Here is a 22,398-nt window from a genome sequence, read left to right as displayed (position 1 = left end):
TGAGTCATAGTTTGAAAAACAAAAAGTAATGTGAGTAAACACTTGTTATCTTAATTTTTTTAATACTAAAAATGGCTTATAAATATTTTATGAAGTAAGACAAATTACATAAAGGGTCTTTTGAGTGTTTTTCAAGCATAAGATGATGCCTATCCAACAGGACAGGAACATTCCTATATGTTGGGGACAGAAGTCAGTGGCTGAAGTGACATACAATACATAAGTCATTTTTCCTACACAGTGAATAGCAAAACTGTCAACAGGTTATTTTTCAATTTTTTTTTCTCGTTAAAACATTACCTGGTGTTGCATGCTGTAGTACTACAGAGCATTTTTTTCCACCATATGTGTTTTACCTTAAAAATAAGCAACAGCATATACATCCTTCTGAATGCCCCTCTTTTTCTTGCTTAAGATACTCACATGTCCTACTGTGACTAAGTTCTTGATTATAATTAATATTACTGTTGAATAGTCTTGATGGCTACCCCTATGTCACACTCTGATTTCGGATGAGAGGAAGGCCCCCTTGCGTTCTAGCCAGCCTCAGATGAGTCTGGGAGGCTAGAGGCAGCTGGACCAACCTCTCACACACCGGAGCGTAGTTTTGCTTGTATTCTCGGGAACAGAATTAAGACTCAAAACAGAGTCAAGCACCAGGTAACTTCATTTACCTGAGAACAAGTTCACAAATGCAAGATAAAAGAGAGAAAGAAAGGGAAGAAGGAGAAAAGAAAAAAGTTTCTGTTGCAATAGTTACCACCACAGAGCTGCGGTGTCCTGACAGTACAGTTCACTCAATGGGTGAACAATCCATCCGATGTTGATTCCGTGGATGTTGGTTCCATTGATGTGTATTCCATCAATGTTTGTTCCCCTAATGTTTGCTTCCTCTTTTATGTTGGTTGTTTTGTCCTTTTATTGTTCCTTTCCTTGCATACTCATTGTATTCCAAGAGCTGGTTTTCCTAGCCACACCCCTCCTCACCTGGAGGTGATATGTATGCCCATTACCAGGTGATATGCATGCCCATTACCATCTCTGAGCATGCCTATTACTGTCTCTGAGCACATGGCTGGGGGGGGGGGGGGGGGCGGGGGGGGACGGTGCTAAATTTCTCAGAATCAGCTCTGCATTCAGGTTCACAGAACAACAGGAGTTGGCTTGCAAGATAACGGGAATTGGCTCTAGTCCTATGGTTTAACTGAAGTTCCATTGTTTGGGTGGTGGTTTGATGTTTTGACAATGTTGAGACAAATATTTAACACAGTCTTCTACACCCTACCTCCCAATTTTTTATTTTTTTTTTTTGGAAACACAGACAGAGATTCAGCAATGGAGAGGTTGTGTGAGGGAGAAGTCTGTAGTAAGATGGGGGCAATTAATGAGGTTTTAGATCACACTTTCCATATAAATGAACATTTTCTTTTTTAACCCGTATAAGCTTTTATGCCAGGAATATCTTAGGACAATAAATATCACAGATCAATTCAGTAATATGTGAGAAGGCACTTCTGAAGCTACATTTCTTGTAAGAGGCTTTGCTGGCCTAGAGTGGAAGTATCCATGAGTTCTTGCTGTTCTATTTTAATGTAACTAGATTTCCAGGTCTTCTTAGGAAACTTTCTGCTGACTACCAGGTGAATTTTGCAATCCTGAACTAATACAAGGCTTGTTCCAGAGACAAATATTAATATATAAAACTTTATGTTAATATATGTAACTCAGATAAATTCAGTAGCATTCATTTATTTAAATTCGTTGGCAATCTTAATATGTGTGATACTGTTAGGATTGACACGTGAGGCCAGAGAAACTGAATAGCCTGTGGTAATTTTAAAGCACTGCCGTTTTTTATTATAGCACTCTGGCATTAATTCATTGGCAAAGATGCTTTATATATTGAAATTCTACACAAATTATGTGCAAAATGTTGTCCTTTCATATGTCAATATGCTGCCTATGGCTGTCATTATAGTAATGTGCACACATCACATTAATAACATGGAGGAAATCTGCAATACCACAGGATTCTCTTCTATTTGCCATAATTGCTGTGATTAGTAAAAGGGCAAAAACCACATTTGCTTAGTCCATCCAAACAAGTTATACAGTATTTAAGGAATATGAGTTATATAGCTGCATTTCTCAGTAAGCTGTGAAGTTCAGCAGGGGTCTTGCTAAAATGATGCCTACATCCTCTCCCATTCTGCTGTACAAATAAAATTAAGACGTTTGTCAGGTTGGTAAAGCTCATAGGAATGTCCTTGTCATCTCAGAGTGAGTTCTCTGAAGAGTTTTCATATTCCTACATAGTTTATTCACTGATCCTTTGAAAACCAGTAAATTGTACGGTGCAGTTATTCATGGTATTTGTGAATGGGCAACTCGTTTTGTTCTCGCAGCAGGTGTGTAGGTGGGAGAAACAACAATATAAGCGACAGTAAGTGTTACTGACTCACTTAAAATTAAAACCACATAAATAAATAAAAGTCCTGTAACCAAAGAAGGCTTGCTACATGTGCTTATCATGTTCATTGTCTGCTTATGCCACTTGGAAATTGCTTTCACTCCTATTCACTAAGAATGGAAGTTAGGATATTACTTGTATGAGCTTTCTAGGTCATAAAAGATTGCTTTTGTATGTGGAGAAAATTTTGTACACAGTTGCCTGAGATCGTGAATCCAATAAGGAAATAAGAGTTTTGAGAAGTTCCCATTTTTATTACTCTTCCTTTTATCTTATTGCTTCTGTTACTTAATTTCCTGGGACATGTACCCATGCCTGTCAGCACTCTCTTGCAAGTATCTCTCCATGGTAACTGTTCAAACTGAAAAAAAAATGATTGATTATCTGTGCAGATTCTTGAGCTCACATCCTTGCTTGATCATGCGAAAGTCCTTAACTAAGTGTAGAATGGAATAAAAAAAAAATTAATTTGCTTACTTAATCAGGAAGTTCATCATGCCTCTCTTTTTGCTCTGTACAGTCTGTCGTCATGTTAGAATGGTAAGCTACTTCAATTTGAGTTACCCTAGTTCTCCACATCCTCTGAGGGCTCTTTCTTCCATGTGAATTATCATTCTACAGTAAGTAGAGAGTCACTGGATTCCAAGCACTGTGCATGGGCATTTTCCCCCTTTATTAAAAATCACCAAGAGACATGCAATCAAATTTGAGCCGAAATGGCAGAGACTTGTAACGCATGAGAGAACAGTAATAGTGATAGGTGCTTTGGCAGGTTTTAACATATTAAACTGTATCAGTGATCTCTTTCTCTCTGTGTATCTCAGCAAACTTCTAATAGGCATCTAACTACATAGCTTTGTTATCATCACTGTTCCATTTTATCAGTTGGCACAGCATCAGGATGGGTAGGTGGTAGAGGAATGCTACTAGAGAAGGGATTGAAAAAGGGACTTAGCAATTGATTCTAGCAATTACTTCAAAAGTAGTAATCCAAGTGCTCTGTAGACAGAAGAATTCTTTGATGACAGTGGCATGACTGAAAGCACAGGTAGTGCTCTGGTGTCAGGGGTAAAAGCAGAGGTTGAGGCTTGAGTTCCTATCAGTGATTTTGCCACTACTGAGAAATTCATTTATAAGCAAGAGTTTGTCTTAAAAAGGGAAGTGAATTCTCCTTTGAAATCAGCCATAGTACCCTGTATCAATATTATCTGTTGCTTTTTAATACACTGAATGTTTCCTTTTTCTACTATAACACTGTAACATAAATGTTAATGTAATGTATAGCCAGTATGATTATGTAAACCTTATCTCAGCAGCTTTCAATAGTTACAAATCATCAAATGTTTTTTTAAATGTTACCTTCTCTCAATAAATTGAAACAATTCACCCTCTGTTTACACACTTGAATTTAAGAGAATTAATTCTTAATTTTGATTTGTACTTACATACAAAATACCAAATTATATACAATTATTCTATGTTTGTTTGGAGATTAAACAATCCCCGGAATTAAATGCTTCATTATCTGAAGAATTATTTTTATTAGTGGAACAAATATGGAGATAGTTAGCTTTGTTTCACAGACCAAATTATATAAAAGCTAGAGGACGTGTATTTTCATGTGTTTCTGCTTTTCAGTCATTCATATAAAAATATTTTTTTAAATATGAAAATTTCTGAAATTCTTGTTCCCATAAAGTTGCATTTTTTTCAATGTTAGTTTTATAAATATATTTTGCAATTTATGAAGTAAAGTAAAAGATAATTTGATACAAATGTGAGGGGTTTTTTGTACTTGAGTATCTAATAGTAGGACTGATTTTTAAAATGCTCAGCCTTGATCAGACAAGAGTTTTTACATACTTTCATGTACTTTGTATTTTTGAGAACATTCATTTACCTTTTGCACTTCCCTCAAGCTGGTGCGGTCAGTTTAAGTTTTTTTTTTTTAAATAGTCATTATCAGCTGCCAGTTCTCAGCCTTACTAAAACAAGGCTATTCCCTTTGGGCTCACCACCTTGCAGGAAACATTATCTGCACTTTAGAACCCAGGGTTTTTCGTTCCTCTAGCTTTAAAGAGAATGACAACATTTCTATTACTACAGGCTTACTGCTTCCCAGGCTTTGTTTTGAGCCAGCTGAGGTACTATTTCTTCATATCTGTGCTGAAGGTTTGGAAGGTGGGAGAATGACATGACTGGTGTACCTGTCACTGTGGAAATCTGTCCGTCGTGACCGCTCACACTAACTTCCAGTGCAGTAATGCTGTAATGCCATGGTGACGTAAATGTGGACTTTGTAATAGCATCCCTCTGGAAAATCTGAGTGGGTGGAAAAAATCTTTTTTTCACCACAGTCTGAGCTAGCCCAGCTTTTTTAATTGGTGCAAATGTGGCACAGAATCAGTGGGGATGAAAGAGCCTGTTCTCTATGGACAGTGTTTCCCCCAAAAAATAACATTTTTCTATGGAGGTGCTAGAAAACATTTATATTTCTATTCTTTTCTCATATTTGCAAAAAGAAGTAATGTTTTGATGAAAAAAATTAATTCAGGTTTGTTGTAAAATTGATCAGATAACACAGTAATGTAGAGAACAGTTAGAGTGCTTGTATGTATTATCCATCCTAACGAAATTCTTCAATAGAAGAATTGAACATTCTTCAATAGATTTTACACATCTTGCACTGCTAAAATAGCGACTGTTTACATAAAATTATTACAAAAGTATGTGAAATACTTTCAATAACGTGATGCTTAGAACTTGCCAAGAAGAACATGTACTAATTCCTATCCACCTCCGTTGTTACCTTAAGAGCAGCTCTCTCCATAGCAACTGAAAACTTTTCAAGGCTGTAATAAACTAATCCTCTCCAGCTTCCAGAGCACCATCAAGGAATTTTAAAAACATTGGACTTCCAGCAGCTAAATACTTCTGAGGATTCAGAAGGCCAGAAAGCTAGATACACAAGCATTCTTTTTCCCTCCAGAAGGTAAGAAAATAATGTTTAGAAATAAGTGCATCGTCATAACAACGATACATATTCCTAACTATTAACAGTAAAATATATCTAAATACCAAAATATGTACTAAAATCTGAAAACATACTAACCTTTATCTGAGTGAATGCTAGTTTGAAATCAGCAGTTCTTCTTTCATTTTAAATACTTGTTAGCAGAGTTTCCTTTAAAATAAGACACACACGTATCATACTGCTGTTAAAAGAAGCTGAACTTATGTGTGGCTGTTTAACATGTGCATTATCATCTGGAAATGTATGTCACTGCCTGCGTCCGCCCATCAATAAAATGAAAACCTCTTTGTGTAAAACAGAAGTGAAACTCTTATGTTTCTTGCTCTTTGATATGGAGATACATTACTGTTAAAGCAGAGGCGATAGTATATTAGGAAGGATAGTGATGAGATAGATTTACAGTACAGAATGTGGTTTGCATCTAGAGTTAATACATTAAATTTGTTACTTCTGGTGTGTTTATCCTGTTTATTCACTGAGTTCTATGAATGAAACGATGACCTCAGTTTTGTTACTCTTTTGTTTGATCAAAAAATATAACTAATTTTTAAGTACATCTTGCTCATTCTTGTTTTATTTTGTATAGCTGGAGTTTGGTAACATTGGTAAAGTGTTTTGAAAATAAAATCTGCTCTATATCATTGCTGTGTAATGTAATTACTGCACATTCGTATCAGAATTAGACTAGTAATCTTTATTTACAGCTGGTTTTGCTGCTAAAAACCTGTTTCATAATGGAATGAAAATGAAAGCTATGATATTTTCCTGTTCTTACTGAAGAGGATTATTAGTGAATGCAATATCATAACACTGACATGAAAATCATACACTTTACTTTTATGAGGAAGGGAGGGCACTTTGAGTCAACCTCTTGTTGGTAATTCTGCGGAAGTTTTAAGGCCATGGTTGTCTTAGTTTCCTGCTGTTCTGGGCTGTAAAACCCTTTCAGGCTCCCTGTTGTTCAAAAACAGCTTGTCACTGCAAATCAGCTTAGCCAACCAATTAATAAATCCTTTCAAACATATTGCATTCACACTAATTAAAGGGTTGGGGTTTTTTTCCCCTTTACCATTCAGATTCCTCAGGTTTCGTGTTTAAGCTGTGAAGTGCAAACAACAATCCAGCATTCAGTGCGGATCACGCACTGCAGGAAGAGGAGATGCGTGTTCTGACCAAGCATCCAGCTCTTGGGGTGGTATGTTCTGCTTTCATACTCAGCGTGCTCATTGCTGAAGGACAGCCTGGGGAAGAGCATGGGCAGGATGGCAGCTCTGCTCCCAGCCGAGGCTATCTGATGGAAGTTTTACGCATTCTTTCAGCTGACAACACTGAGCTCCACATGAACCACTCACGAGAACTGGTCAAAATGTTACTGGAGAGAGCTGAGTGCCCACAGCGGATTTATGGCATGCAAGAGGATTGTAATCTGGTTAGTGCTTCAATTAATGAGGGATATCTTTACAGGATCGTTAGTAAGTTCTAGAATTCTTTATTAGAGTGATACTGTCCTGAATACAAAACTTAAACATGTAAAGGGCTTGTTGTTGCAGCAAAAAAAAATTTCCCTGCTTTAATTGTTTCATTCTGAATTAGTAATATTTATTGTTTGAGCTCATGAAGAGATATCCCAAACATGACAAACATTCCTTAAAAACTCCATGCTTCAGTTGCATAACACTAATAATTTTCCCGTAAAAGTTGTCAAGTGTTTATTTTCCAGCAAAGATTTTTCTACTTTACCCTGATTTAACTGTAAAAGCATGAGCTTGCATTTGGGGCACAGAGGATTTCCACTGTGGAAAAACACAGGTAAAAACTGGGGACCAGTACTGCCACCTTTTTTTTTTGTTGTTTTGGATTTTAGTTCATAAAAATAAAACCCAGACAGGATTGTCTCAGATTTATGTGCCACTTCACTGAAATATTCAAGATTTAGGGGAGAGTTTGGGTAAGCAGTTCAGGTCAAGGAAAGTCAAAGGCAGAACAATGAATCTACAAATGCAAGTTGAAACTGGAAATAGTCCAGGGTACAGCTTTACAGAAGGTTTTGTTGTCTAGTTGAGTTGAGAATATTTTCAGAACTGATTCCCGATTTGACAAAGAAAGGAACAAGTGTAATAAGATCATAGCTTCTGGTGGGACAGAGACAGTGGTAAGTGAGAAATTTAGCTGAAAGGGACTACAAAGAACTTGGTCAGTCTTGGCTTTGATTAACGTTACTCTAGCTCTGGCATTGTTCAGTGACCTATATACAGCAGAGTGTCACTTTATATCAGAATTATGAGGATGGTCATAAAGGTGAATGCTTTCACAATATAGTATTCATGGCAATCTGCCAAGCCAATGAAATGGAGACCTTTTTCTCATGTGCAGTAGACAAGTACTCACTTAATTGGCCCTTTCTGCAAATGCTCTCATTCTTCATGAGCCTTAATGTGAAATTTCATACATAAATAATGTAAATGTCTGTTATCCTGTAAATGGATATTTTTTACAAAGGAGATTGTGCAGTTTTTCTCTGCACATATGGGCAATGGATATGTACCAGATATGGACCAAGATCAAAAGCTGAGAATGTATTAAACAGGAACAGCTATAGAGTCCTCCTAAACATTTTGCTTCTCTGGATTGCCATATTTTTTCGTGTATTTGTGATGTATTTGTGGAGCACATGGCCACTGTATCCTTGGACAGAAGTAATCTAAGTGAAACTTAGCTGGGTCTTACTTTGGTCAGGACTTCCACATCTTGGAAATTTCCTATGGGAAGACTTTGAGGACTTTCATCATTTCCAGTACTTCTCAGTGTTGCCTGTGTCAGTAACACTGCACACATCCTGCACTGCCAGTGCCACATGAACACAGTTTTGTGTAGAAAATCCATGAGAGAGATGGCATCTTCAGTGACATGCAGAACATATGACACTGTGCTGAAATCTTCCAAGATAATTTAAGAAAATTTGGTAAACCAAGATGGCAAATATTATTTGAGAAGCACTATCCTTCAAGGTAGTCAAAATTTGAAACAGAATGCTCCACCTTAGCTTGGCATTTTCTTTCCCATACTTGTTGGGAATAAATAATTGATTTCAGACTCAACTTTCTCTTCTAAATCAAGGATTCCAGTCATACCACATGACTGTTTTCAGGTACTTTTTCATTTTTAATGATGTCTCCAGTGAGTATTTAAAAGCAGTGAAGTTTAACACTCTTTAAGACCCTTTTTTGGTTTGTTGTTACAACAACCTCCCCTTCGGGCAGGGTCTGGCATCTATTGAATGCCATCTAACACTTCTTTCTCTCCTAAGCACACAAAATATATTTCTTGTAGTGGTAAGATAATTTTTTCCAACTTCTCACCTCTTAAACAAAAGAAACTCAGGGTTCAGTGTCCAGGTTCAAAATTGGCCTTTTTTTTTTTAGCAAATGAGCACTTCTAAACCAAGACCATGCAGGTAGTTATGCCTGTAAAATATTAGTAAGAGCAAAATAACCAGTGATTAACCAATTTTGTATCCTCTTGATATCTCCTCAAAGGTCACACTCTGTGTGCTACCCATATACTATGGAGTAGCTGCATCTTTTACAACGCCCCTGCTTCCTTCCAAGTAGCAATTTCCTTTTCAGTAATTTTCCTTGCAAGAGGAAACAATAGTCTCACTGACTACAATTTATCCTCACTGGGTTTTGCAATATTGTAGAAGTCTTTGAAAATCTTCCACTACCTGCAGTATGTTTACTATATTACTATCACATGTTTGAAAAGGCTAGTTGTCTAACTTGAGATCTTTTGGGACAGAAGAATAGCTATATTCCTTCTAGCCCAAATAATAATGCTCAGAGACATGCATTAGAAAAAGTTAGAATTCTAGATCTTGATAGACAATCTCAGCAGGGAACAGTGGATCATACTCTAATCTAGTTTATTTACAAGTATAAATATTGAATTTGGCAATTACCATCCACAGTTCTCTTTTTTTTTAGATTGAGTATTTGTGAGAATTTTTGTTAGAATTATTTCAGTTAAAAAGTAGCAGCTCTGTCAGTTCCTCAGAGGAACATTGGCTTCTGAACATGACAATGTGTGTTTGACTTTGCTCAGCTTTTGTGTAGGAAAATGAGCTAACATCAAGGTGAGCCACATCGACCAACACATCATTCTTGTAGCCACAAACAATTCAGTGTGACAAACTAAGTTTTGTCTGGATTAATGAATTTATTAGTGTGTTGTTTTGATCCTCCCATGGTACTTCCATGTGTTGTAGATTCTTCTCTGAAATGCACAGTCCAGCTGCTTTACCATAAGAGTTGAGATTAGCTGACATCCCTAACAAGTGCATGAAGCAGAGCCAGTTGGAAAAAAACCAGCTACACAATGAATGGCAATAGTTACAGGATCTCTTCAAGAAACTTTCTTTATTCTGGAATCTGGTATCTTAGTCTTCTGGTCTAATTTTAAATATTAACTTTTCTTGAGCTGACAAAAGTTTCTGGGAAGTTCTTTGTATCAAGAAAAATGGAGACATTTATATAAATAAATAGACAAATAGATAAATAAATAAATCGATCTGTGCTCAGATAGAAAGCTGGCACATGGTAAGTATATAAATGAAATGCATTTGGAGGACTAAATGGTGTTGAGACCTTGTGCTGGCTTTTTGCACTGGACTTAGTTGTTCCAGTTAACAGAATTCATTGAGAAAAAATAAAAAATAACTATGATTTCAGGGTCAATTAAGTCTCTTAATAGTGCATTGAATGTGGTGTAACTTCTGTTTACATACCCTGAATTAATTACAGTCCAGATATGGTCTTTGTCTTTTAATGTAAACATATGGTGAAATATGGTGAAAATACGAATAGCCCTAGCCCTTATCGAATATATTTATAATTAGAAATATGATCTGTTTAAGCCAGTGGAAGACTTTCAGTTCTCTACAATGATTGATCAGAGTTAGTCCTGTTTTGTAATAAATCTTAAATCCCTTGGGTACTTGACGTTTCTTAAAAACAGAAGGGGCTCTGGAGAAAAACACAACATGATCTTGCAGCCATAGAAGTGCAATGGTGAATTACCTGTACCCCTCTGCCATTCCACCACTCTGCATCTGTGTAGGCTTAGGTTTGATCCCTTAAATATAAGAGTTTAATTCTCCTGTTCTCTCTAATTGTATTTGCAGATGACTGGCAATGTGTAACTTGAGTTGAATTTCAATTTATTTTTACTTTTTCACAGTGCCTTGAACCAGATGCTTTGTTACTAATAGCTGGTGGAAAGTTAGAAGACCATCTCAGCGAAGAAGTATTCGAGAGAATTTCTCTTATTCTTCTCTACCACATTCTTCATCATAGAGATGTGTGTTCTTCAGAACTCAGCCTGAATAATAAGGATTATAAATTTTACCTACAGAGTATGCTTAGTTTAAGACATGATGAAGACTGTTATTATTTTTCACGGAATGAAACTGAAGATATTTTGGCTGCAGTAAGGCAACATTTTAAAACTTCCGAAACCCAGGTAAAGAAAGCATAAATAAAAATAACTTCATATTTATTACTGTTATAATGCCTTTAAGCTAGTTCAGACATTGTGTCAGTATCAAGTTTCTCCAGAAAACTGGTAAATAACACTTCACAGGCTGAACATTGGTCTTTTGTTGTACACACTGTTTAATACTAGCCTTTCCCTTGACTTGCTTTTGACATGTGCTACCTAGCACTTCCACAGAGTCCACTGAGACGTCATTGGGGAGATATATGTATGGGATATGGGAATATTAGGGACCATTCCCAAGAGGTAGTTTAGATGCAGTTGCCTTTCTTAGGGCAGATGGAAAAGAGCAGACCTGTATAGATGCAAGATCTTGCACCTGGCTTCAAGGACAGAAGATACTTTCTCATCTCCTGTATTTATTAGTAAAGATATACCAGCAGTGGTTGTATTTAAATGTATAAAGCAGAACAGCTCTAAAACTGATCTCGCTGTATAGCAGAAATGATGAATCATTTTGTTGTGATGACATCCTTGCCAGGCCCTGCACTTCCATATCCATCCAAAGCAAGGTGGAATAAGAAATGTGTCCAAAGATACGATGGTTTCCTTCAGTTCGGACACACACATTTGTGACTAATTATCTACCAGCATGAGTATACCTTGTAGAAAGAGTGATACAGATAACTTTGAATTTAAAGGGTTGTTTTTTTTTTTAAAAAAAAAAAAGGATATTGAGTATATTTAGCTAAAATCATCCTTTTTAATTTAGGAAACGTGCATCAAGTTTTCTCAACACTGTTTATCATTCCTTATCTCAAGTAGGGTCTATAAAATAACAGAATAATATTCTAGAGTTCACAATCTAAAGAAAAACTGTTTTCCTTGTAATGGGCAATAAAACAAGTATTTGCCAGATTAGATAACTCCTAAAGTACAGGTTGACCTGCTGTGAAAAGGCCCCTAGATCTGTTCATAATATACAGTTAAATTTGGTTTATTGCAAAGTTCGAACTTGCCCTTTTCTTTTTTGTTTAATTAGATCTCGGTTTACACCATACTACAGTAGAGTTACCTATGCAAACAGAAGATGGCTAGGAGTTTGGCTGTGCAGCAGAAAGCTGAGAGCCTCCAGTTCCTCTTTCTGTGTTCTTTGTGTAATGTTTCCCATCATAAATTATTCATTGACCAGTACTTTTGGTTCTGAGTCTTGGTGAACGTGCCGATTTCCAAGAACACCAATGGTATCTGGGCAACTGTAAAGAGACATCAGTGGGTATTTGGCATGTCAAGATAGAATAACAATCCATAAAGTGCTTTACTGTTTGGTCTGTTTGTTTATGCTGGCAGTATAATCACTTGTCAAGCCGGTTCAGTAACTAAGACTTCACCGCTCACTCGCATGAGGGAAAAGAGGGTTTTTTTTATAAAAGATGCTCAAAACATTCTAGACTATCTAATGCTTAGAATCACAGCACTTGAATTATGGAAAAGTGCCAAAGATGGAGGGTAGTAACAGAAGAACAGCATTTTAAGTGGCTTTTAATATGTTTTGGTTTCACAGAAAATATCCTCTTCTCAGTAATAGCAGCTAATGCATTTCTTTAAATGAGAGGTGAAATTTCAGATTGTGGAAATGTAAATGTGTAATGGATGGATGGGAAAAGAAATGCCAGCCTCCTCCTCTCTGTAGTGTTTATGGTGTATATATAGAGAGAAGAGTATGAATAAAAAAAATAATTACTGTACTGGCACATCTACCTGACTTTTCTATTTAGTTAATATGGGTTAGAGACAAATGAACTTAAATATTTTCCACCAATTTATTTTATTTCTTTCAAACCACAACTATTTGCAGCGAAAATAAACAAGAAAGGCAGAATGAAAGAAAACAGTGATCAGTTTCCAGGTAACTTGAGAGAGCTGTAGCTTGCTCCCTCACTTTGGACCCACACACATCCATGCACACGGGTGAACATGACTGTCTCCTGCTTCTGTTTGGTCACTCAGCAGGGAAGTCACCCTTTATCTGCAGAATTTTATATTTCCATATTGTGCCCAGATAACTGCCCCATAACAAATTCTTGATTCTATTTAATAGATAGGGAACTAAAAACATTAAGATAATTCTTTCTGAAATTTGACATAAAGAGTTAAAGTCTGTATTATTTGAGTAAATTTCTTGTGCCTTAACAAAACATCCTCCCTTTTCTGCCACTTTTTGGAAGTACGTGTAGATGCAGTTGAGGACACAGATATAACAGAAGCAGCATGAAAAATAACACTAAGCAAAAATAACCTGAATGAAGCACTATACTTCCTTCCCAACACTGAGTAAAAATTCAGGCTTTTTTATTCTATACCTGTTCTCCTGAAAATGTCCTGTTTCACATTTGCTGCCCTGCTGTCAATTACAGCTTTAATCTTAGTACTTTTTCTACACTGGCTGTCTGTGAAAGTGTTCTCTCCAGTTTCTTCTCCTGTCACACTGATTATTTAAATGGAGGTGACCAGGGCTGTCTTCATGCTGTTTTCTCCTGATTTCAGTGTGTTGATGTGAGTACTCTGGAGAAAAATGCTGATATAATGGACAGAGATGGCGCTGATGAAAACACTCTTCCACGCCTGGCTGCTTTAATCATTACTCTGGCTCTCCAAGGAGTCTGTATGGGGAAAACAAGTTTGCCTTCCCCAGAATTCTTTATAAAATATATTTTCAATTCTCTAAACAGTACTACTGAGCTCCAAGTGACAGGTAAGCTATTTATTTGTCTCTAGTTGCCTTTTGCAACACACATTTGATGTAAACTATCTTTAAATGCCTACAGGACTTTTTGCACTTCCTTTTGGATTTAAATGCCATTTCATTTTAGAGCTGTTAAGTAGTCCCTTCTAAATTTAAAAACAAGATTTGAAAATAAACTCCTTATTTTGATAATTCTCTGAGAGGTATGAAACAAATTCTTACTATGTTTATTAGATATGTACTGTCAAATCATTTTATGACTTAATTGTTCAGCACAGTCTGATCTACCCAAGAGAGCTCTGAGAGTGGCAATCTAGCTTTGAGGGCAGAGTTCCTTGGGGCCTCCTTTACTTGCTTCTTTATGCAGATCTGGATACACTGCAAGACTCATTCAGGGGTAGATGGGATAATGCATGTATGGTAGCCAGATTAGACACCTTAGTCACTTGAACCTCAGTGTAGGCATACTCCCAGAAGAGATGAAATAGACACAGGCCACTCTGTTTTGAGCAAATGTTCTCTGATGCCAGCCTTATGTACCTGAAAACATCTTTATGGTTTATGCTTCCCTACCCACCTTCTGATCTTCATACCCAGTCAGTGAGTCTGGAATATGCAAAGTTCATTTTCTTCAGGACCTCTATTGCTAGATGTATCAGAAATGCCACTTAACTGTAAATAAATAGAACTATATGAAAGCTCTAAGCTGTCAAAAAAAAAAAAAAAAAGAAAAGAAAAAGAAAACACAAATACTGAGCTCTCAGCAGCTGCTATTAAGTTCTGTGAAAGATTCTGCATGCTTAGCAGTTTAAGAAGCTAAACCATCAACTTGGGATCTGCTATGGATTTAGAAGGTTATTATAAGACATCTACTTGTCCTTGTTTGTGGTAACTGCTAATAGCAACACCTTACACGCTTTTCAAAGCACTTTTAAAAAGTTACATTAAGTATGGGTTAAAACAGTTTAAGAAGTTGAATTAAGCATAGCTAAAAACATTTTTGCCACTCTTACGTTACAGAGAGGTACATTGAATCACAGAAGTAAGTAATTTTTAAAAAATAACAAAATCCTCAGCCCTAAACTTGAACTCCTAGATTGTACTTGCATAAACTGGTTTTGAAGCAAAACCCTCCCTTTAAAATTGCCAAGCCAGAACTTCTGAAATTATTGACTCACGAGAATGGATGGAGCCATCTGGGCACAGTGCTACTAAATAGCTATATATGGTGAAATCCAGGCCCCTGTGAGGACAATAGCAAGACTTTATGGTTAGCAGAGTTAGGGTGTCATTCAGAGAAGCAAAAAAATATTCTTAACCAGTTTGTTACAGTGCAAGTATATTTTAAGCCTAAGCTAATTAAATTACCCCTTTAAATTTATTTAAATTCTCAATAGTGACTGGAGGAAAGAGCAAGGATCCAGCAGCATGCACAAAAAGAAAATTAGAGTTGACTACATTTAGAAAACAAATCTAACTTCAGTTCCATTCAGATCTGTTTGCTCAAGACAAAGAAAGTAGACAAACATCTCATCACAAGCCTTTTTGTAAGACTTGCCGTCAAGATTATACCATTTGCTTTTTGTGGATAACAACAGTAAAAAAAAAGGATTATCACGTGGAAACATTCCTAATCGCATTGATTTAAATTCCTTTGAAATTAATTTCTGGACTGCCTTAGTTTCCAATTGACAAACTCAGATTTACCGAAACGGTCACTATGGCTTCATCTTGGAAATGCAGAGGTGAAGGAAAGTGATAAATAAGATAGGATAGAGCATGCTCCCTCATATAACCACACATTTCATCAGCAGGCACACCCATTGCACCCAAGTTATGCCATGGAATACAGCCCTGAATCGTCTCAGGTTTGAATGAGGAGTCCTGGCTCCCTCCTTCCTGATTCAGTGCTGTAAACAGAGCTGGTTCCAGCTTCGTAATTTAACCAAAGGACAGAGAAAATACACTGCCCCATGTTCCACTTCTGAAGTATAAAGGACAGCATAGCATCCTGAAGATTGCTTTCAGGACACCCTATAAATGACCTGTCTTCCTGGTCTTTCTAACTATCTAACTAACTAAACACCTGGCCATGGTGTTTTAGCACACCGTTCCATTTGCACAGGAAAATCTGAAGAATGATGAAGCTATTTAGCAGTAATTTGTAGATAACTTTGGCAGATTAAATGATTAAATGGAACATGATGTGGACATGGTGGTGTTAGGTTGATGGTTGGACTTGGTGATCTTCGAGGTCTTTTCCAACATTAAAGATTCTATGATTCTATGAATTGCCTTCCAGTCACATCTGTTTTCCTCTGAGATGGTTGTAGGCAAAAAATCTGAGTGTGATACTGTAAAGAAGGAAAGGTTGAGTATATAGGTGTGTTGAGCTTCTAGAGGTGTTAAGTGGAAATTACCTACAGTACCAGAGATCAGAAAAAAGTATTAAAATAAGGAGCTGGATTAGTGTTAAAACTAACAAAATGTTAATAATTACTTTTGCTTTTATCTTTTTAAATATGTATTTTCCCATGGTAACATATCTGTTTTCTAATGAATTACTAGAACTAGAACAACTAATAAACGTGCTTACAGCCAAAAAGACGTGCACTGTAAATGGACGATTCCACAGTCACAAAAGAAGACGTTATAGTATGGTAATCGGAGATACTGGAAACAGAAATGTTTCAGTCAAAGGAAACCAAACAAAAGGAGACTATCTGAGAGGTTATTCTGAAGATCATGAAAGGAACACAGATTGGGATCAGGTTAATTTATTTTTATGTTATTGTAGTATTGGTCACAGAATTTCGGTGATAAAAGTTCAAATTTGTTTGCGAACACTACAATATTTCTGAGGTAAAATTTATTAATTTCAAAAAATCATGTAGATACTGATAAAAATATGTTTTTATATGTTTATATTTCTTTAAATATCAGTTGGGGGAAGAACTGAACGGATGTTGAATGTGTCATTAAAGTAGCTGGGAAGGGGTAACAGAATGGTTAGTGTTACACAGAATCAGGTGTTTCTTCAAGACACAGAGGACTGTAGTACCATGACTTCAATGTTTTCACGTATTTATTAGAGATTTCTTGTACTCTTATGTCACAGAGCTTCTAGGGCCCCTTAAGTGACCTTGTAGAAAGAAGGTTTGTTCTGTACTAAGGAAAAAAAAGTAAATTAAGATTTCAATGTAAATTCAGCTTGGTATTCCCAAACAGTTTTAATAGCCATCTGTGGAGTCCAGAAGCCTCCTTTAGACAGTTTAGAGTCTGTAAGATAGAATTTTAGCTACTACCCAGTATCCTCTCTGAGAGTTTTGAAGGACAGTGGCCCATTGCAGGTGATTTTATCCTTATCCTAAATATCTGAAAATAAATTAATTTTGTTTATAACAATGATTAAGATGGTAACTGACTTCCATCCTTTAGACTGGAAGGCATTCCTTAGACATAAAAGGCAACTTGAAAGTATATACTTTGTCTATATTTTGATGTATATGTTTGAAAGATATACTTCATAGAATATGTTTCTGTTGTTTTCAGTTCTTTACAATTTAAGTGAGCTCGAAGACAGTGTTTCTTCTCCATTTAGGAGAAAAAGAGATGTGCAATTGACTTTTGCTCCATGGTCATTTATGATATGGAACGGAAACAAATGGCATCTGGTTAAATGCCATTCTGATACACATTTATCTGTGTAATTTTATTGCATTTGGAATATATACTCTATCAGTATGTTTATTTCATTCTAGCTGACCACAAAAGAGAATCATGCTGATCAGCATGATGAGGCATTTAATGAGGTCTCAAAGTAATTTTAAAGGAAGGTCATTTTAAATGTGTTTCATATTAATTTCAAACTATGAAGGACAGAAATCAGCAGTTATACTGTCTGTTCAAGAAGTAAAATTATTCTCCAGCAATAAAAGAATTCATAAAACAGAGTTTTTATTTCTCGAGCCTTTGAGACTGACTGTAACTCAAAAGATAAGTGTGCAGGGGAGTTATCTGAGGCTTGGGAGTCAAACAGAGAGCCAAATAATCTGTATGGATGAAAAATATCACAAAGAAACATCTGGAGAGAAGATAATTTCTCTTCTGTATTAATTCCTCCTTTCTTACTTTTATTCCATTCCTTTTTTTTCTAGCTATGTCTATTTTCTTTGACATATCATTCCATTGGCTTTGTGTTTCAGTGCTGTGTTGCTAATTACGTCTCCTGCTTTCCGCACATGTCTGTGATAGCCATTGTGCTCCACTAGTAACAGATGCTGCTACATATGAGGCATTGGCTCGTTCATGGCTTGTGTTTGCTGACTACATTAAGATCTGTAATTTGATTTTTAGATAGGAAATATATTTTGAAACATTATCATGGAAAAAAGGTCACTGCTTTCTTTTTAGGTCATCATTGTCTCTACTGATTTTAAAAATGCATATAAAATAAGTAAGTAGCAGGTGATCTAGTAAAAGCAATTATATTAAGTTCCATTAAACCATGTCACGGTGTCTATGTATTCATTTATTATTCCTCATCAAAGAAACATAGATTTTGCAAAACAAAATCATCCATCCATCCAGTTTTTCATATGAGAATATGAAAATTCAATTTACTTGTTTTTTCAGTGCCATCTTTCAGAAGTACACACATAGTTGCTTTACTAATGGAGACTTAGTACCCTACCTCTGTATGTTAAAAAGCTTAAAAGGCTAGGGCTTGCAACTGGAAAAGATGCAGGTTCTCATGCCTCAAGAATTACAAGGACATTTTACTAAATAAGCATTAACAATTATTTTTTTGATATGTGGGTGGACAGTTTATTTTCCAGATGAGGTCTTGCTTTTTCATTTAAAATTCCTGATAATAAAATAACATTAAAATTTACGTTCATAGTAAACCTGGACCTCATCTTGTCTATCCTATTTCTCAAAACAGGGCCGACATCAAAGTCAGATCAAGTTTCACAGGGCTGTGTCCAGTTGAATTCTGAATGTCTCTGAAGATGGAGATTCCACAGTCTTTCTGGGAAACCTGTATCAGTGCTTTATTGCCCTCATTTTGATGTTTGCGGTTTTTTGGTTTTTTTTAATTATAGGAAGTTGGCATTTTCCCTGCTGCGACTAATACTTGTTGCTTCTTATCCTTTTGCTGTACACCTCTGAGAATACTCTGGCTCTGTTTTCCCTATAACTCCCATTAGATAGTTGAAGACTTAAGATACTCCCCAACCTTTCTCTTCTCCAAACTGAAAAAACCCAGATCCCTCAGCCTCTCCCTGCACATCATGTGCTTCATTTCCCTACCCATCTTAGTGGCCCTCAATTGGACTTGCCCCAATTTGCCAATGTCTTTCTTGTACTGCTGATTATTAAACTGGACATACTCCAGATGTGGACTCATATGTCCTGAGTGGAGGGTAATCTTTTTCCATTACCTGTTGGCTACCCTGTTGCTAATGCAGCCCAGTATGCAGTTAGCTGTCGTTGCCACAAGGGCACACTGGTGACTCATGTTCAAATTATCTGTCAGGACCCCAAGGGCTTTTTCTGTAAAGCTACCTTCCAGTCAGTTTTTCCCAGTCTTTATTGATGCATGGGGTTATTCTGGTTGAAGCTCAATAAATTTGTCTTTGCTGATCTTCATAAAGGTCTTGTCAGTCCATTTATTTGGCTTGTCAAGATCCCTCTAAATAATAGCCATGCCTGTCACTGCATTGACTGCTTGTGCCAGTTGGATTTCATCTGTGAATGTGATATGGTGCAGGTTGTTCCATCACTTAGGTCATTGGTGGAGGTATTAGATAATATCTTCCCCTGTACTGACCAGCGGGGAACGCTGCTCACAACCAGCCACTTGCTATACTTCCAACTTAATACCACTTGTTGGTCTTCCCCACTTCTAGAGGCAAAACCGCTGTCTAGAATGGGCAAACTGAAGGTCTTTTCTAATGTGGTAGGTCCTGAATTGTCTTCATGCGCTTCTGCTTGGAGGCAGAACAGACTAGATCCCGGTGGCAAGATCACCTATTATTGTGAAGACTTGAATGTGGTATTCAGAATAAATATATTGATGTTCAATTCATTCAATTTCTTAGTGAGCTACAAGGCATATTTTATTTTACTAATGGATGAATAAAGGCAGGAAGGTGTTGGGTTTTAATTGGGTTACATAAAAGTAACAATAATTACAACCTTTAATTTCAATAGCAATTTTATTTGAAAATAAATGTAAGATTCAGTGATTAGAAAAAGAATATTTAGAAATCTCTTGATTCTCAGAGGCAGACTAATTTAAATTAAAGAAACAAATATTTCTTTTTAATTGAATTACAACTGATCAGATGAGATTAAGAAATTGAGATTATTCCTTTAAGTAAGATGGTATATTTGATCTGGACTTCTTCTTTTTGAAAGTTCTTACAGAAATTGCCACTAGAACTGTGCTAATGGTAACTGGTCATGTTTTTACTAGAAGTTTCATCCTGGAGATCAAAAATCAATTCTTCATTAAAATTTTTCAAAATATAAGTGTTCCTAAGAAAAGTTCTTTTTTTTTTGACAGTCATTTCTAGCAAGAACAAAAAGTATTTGAAATTCTTAAGTACCTCTAATAATACAATTATTAAGTAATCTTTAGACCAAATGTAGACTATGTAACATCTGATTTGCTGACTTTAAAATTACATGCCTTTGTTAACAGAATTTAAAAAAACAATTTATTTCCATATTGTACTAAAATGCAGCACAATTACAAATTTGAGTACTGCCTTGATACAGGCAGTATCCTACATTAATAGCAATATTATTGCTATTAATGCAGTCTTAACATTAATAGCTAAGAACATGATTTGTGTTAAAATAGCACATTAAAATATTGCATTAAAATATTTCTGCTAGCACATACGATAATAAAATATTTAGAGATATTATTGTGTCAGATCCTCATATTAAAAAGCTGCAATATAAATTGTGCTACTTCATCCCAAAGATTCCGATCTTTCTGAAATATGTAGTAGTATCAAAAGAATTAGGAGTAATTGAAGTAATAAGTAATTTAAACAGAAAAGCGTATATAGAAAACAAGTTTTTTCTAGGTTGTATAACCCTGTGTTTTTCTAAGATTCCATATTTAACCTCAGCATTAAAAGCAGGTATATGCAACATATGCAGTAACTGTATATACTTTTCTACGTAGGTTTGTTTCTCTGCCAATGAACTTGTGAAGATATTTTTAAAAAATAGTTCTTCCTCAATTTCTAAGGATCACTTCAAGCAAATCAGTCCAGCTATCATTCAGCAACTATTAAGTTGTTCATGTCAGCTTCCTGACTCCAAGCAGACAAAGCTTCCACCAACAGCTTTGGAAAGTGAGTTATGTTGTTATCAGTAAAATATTGTGAAAATTCAGATAAAGGGGTGCAGAGACTTAACTTCTGGAGACATTTCATTAATTAATAAATTTAAACCAAAACATGATGACATTCACGCACTCTGTAATTTATGCACTCTGTAATTTCATAGCCTGCATGTCAGATAACAGTACTACATTGAAAAGTGAGGGGATTCTATGGTCTCAATTTTATATTGGACAGAATTCCATTTCAATGTGTAAGTTTTTAAGCATTATTTTGTTCATTTCTTAGAGGACTGCTTGATGTAGGCAGCAGGTGAGCCATGATAGGTCCTTATCAGTAGGTTGCTGGACAGTAATAATCTATTTTGTGACATTTCCACCAGGTTTATACTGGAATTATTACATTGCTCTTACATGTAGCCTCAAGGTTATGTTAACTGGCATTTTAAACCATGATGTGGTAAATGTTTGATACAGATAAAGTTGTGAATGTTGCTGTTTTTTTCATGTTGTGGTATTTTACAGCAGAGAAGCTTTGGGGATACTACTGTGGGAAGAAAAACAACCAGAAAACCGGTCATGTGAGCTGCAGAACTTGTGGGATAGAGCTGGAACAAGAACTGAGATAGAATATAATGAGATTGTTTCCAGTTGTAGTCGCAGCCCTCACATGCCACTGCTTCCAGGGCTTTCTGCCCCATCTGTTCTGCTGATTCAACTTATCCTGTAACCAATCCCAAGTCCACTCTATTGAAAAAAATCTGAATCCGATCTGACCTAAGGGCTTCTTAATGTGTTTCCTGGTTTATTTTCACTTTAAACTAGTGATATCTGGGAAGTGGTTACAAATGTACCTGTGCTGGTATATTACAGGGGGCATTAATTGCTGGTGGGGGATTTGAGAGCTGGGAATGAACAAAAAAAGAAATGGACATCTAACCATAATCACCTGCATCTAGAGCAGCACTTCGAGGCTACAAATCAATGCCTTCTATACCTTTATCCTAGTGCCTACATAGCCAGATCTTTTAGGAGCTAGCAAGCTTTCCCCACATCCTGCTGGCCAACGATCCTTACAGAACAGCACTTTTCCATCTCTAAATTCTGTCTGCACTTTAAGATACATGCATTAAGCAGCTTGTAGGAATGAGCTGAGCTATCATTCCATGGTGTACACGTTAATTGAACTATGAGTGTGAATTTAAAAAAAAATAAATTAGATAAGGGCATGGAAAGACACTTGTGGATGTCTCAAGAATGGTTATAGGAGAAAGAAACATAAGAATAGGAAGAAT

At 36.2% G+C, this 22,398-nt stretch overlaps 1 protein-coding gene across 4 annotated transcripts in view; it reads left to right on the top strand.

Moving 5' to 3' along the window:
- Positions 1–5,364: 5,364 nt before the first annotated feature.
- The window catches only part of SLC39A12 (solute carrier family 39 member 12), a 34,978-nt gene continuing 17,944 nt past the window's right edge, over positions 5,365–22,398 (top strand). For 2 of the 4 annotated variants that reach the window (XM_010127565.2, XM_086741638.1), the window contains exons 1-6: positions 5,365–5,462; positions 6,581–6,933; positions 10,740–11,021; positions 13,542–13,749; positions 16,309–16,511; positions 20,945–21,116. In XM_010127565.2, coding sequence (XP_010125867.1) covers positions 6,664–6,933; positions 10,740–11,021; positions 13,542–13,749; positions 16,309–16,511; positions 20,945–21,116 — 1,135 coding nt within the window. In that variant the 5' untranslated portion in view covers positions 5,365–5,462; positions 6,581–6,663. Of the gene's footprint in view, positions 5,463–6,580; positions 6,977–10,739; positions 11,022–13,541; positions 13,750–16,308; positions 16,512–20,944; positions 21,117–22,398 lie in introns of those variants that run through there. The other 2 variants (XM_086741640.1, XM_086741639.1) reach the window with 2 other exon arrangements.

This window comes from Chlamydotis macqueenii, chromosome 2 (assembly GCF_036417535.1).
Source record: "Chlamydotis macqueenii isolate bChlMac1 chromosome 2, bChlMac1.mat, whole genome shotgun sequence".
Taxonomy (NCBI): domain Eukaryota; kingdom Metazoa; phylum Chordata; class Aves; order Otidiformes; family Otididae; genus Chlamydotis; species Chlamydotis macqueenii.
This window is presented reverse-complemented; position numbering and strand designations above follow the sequence as displayed.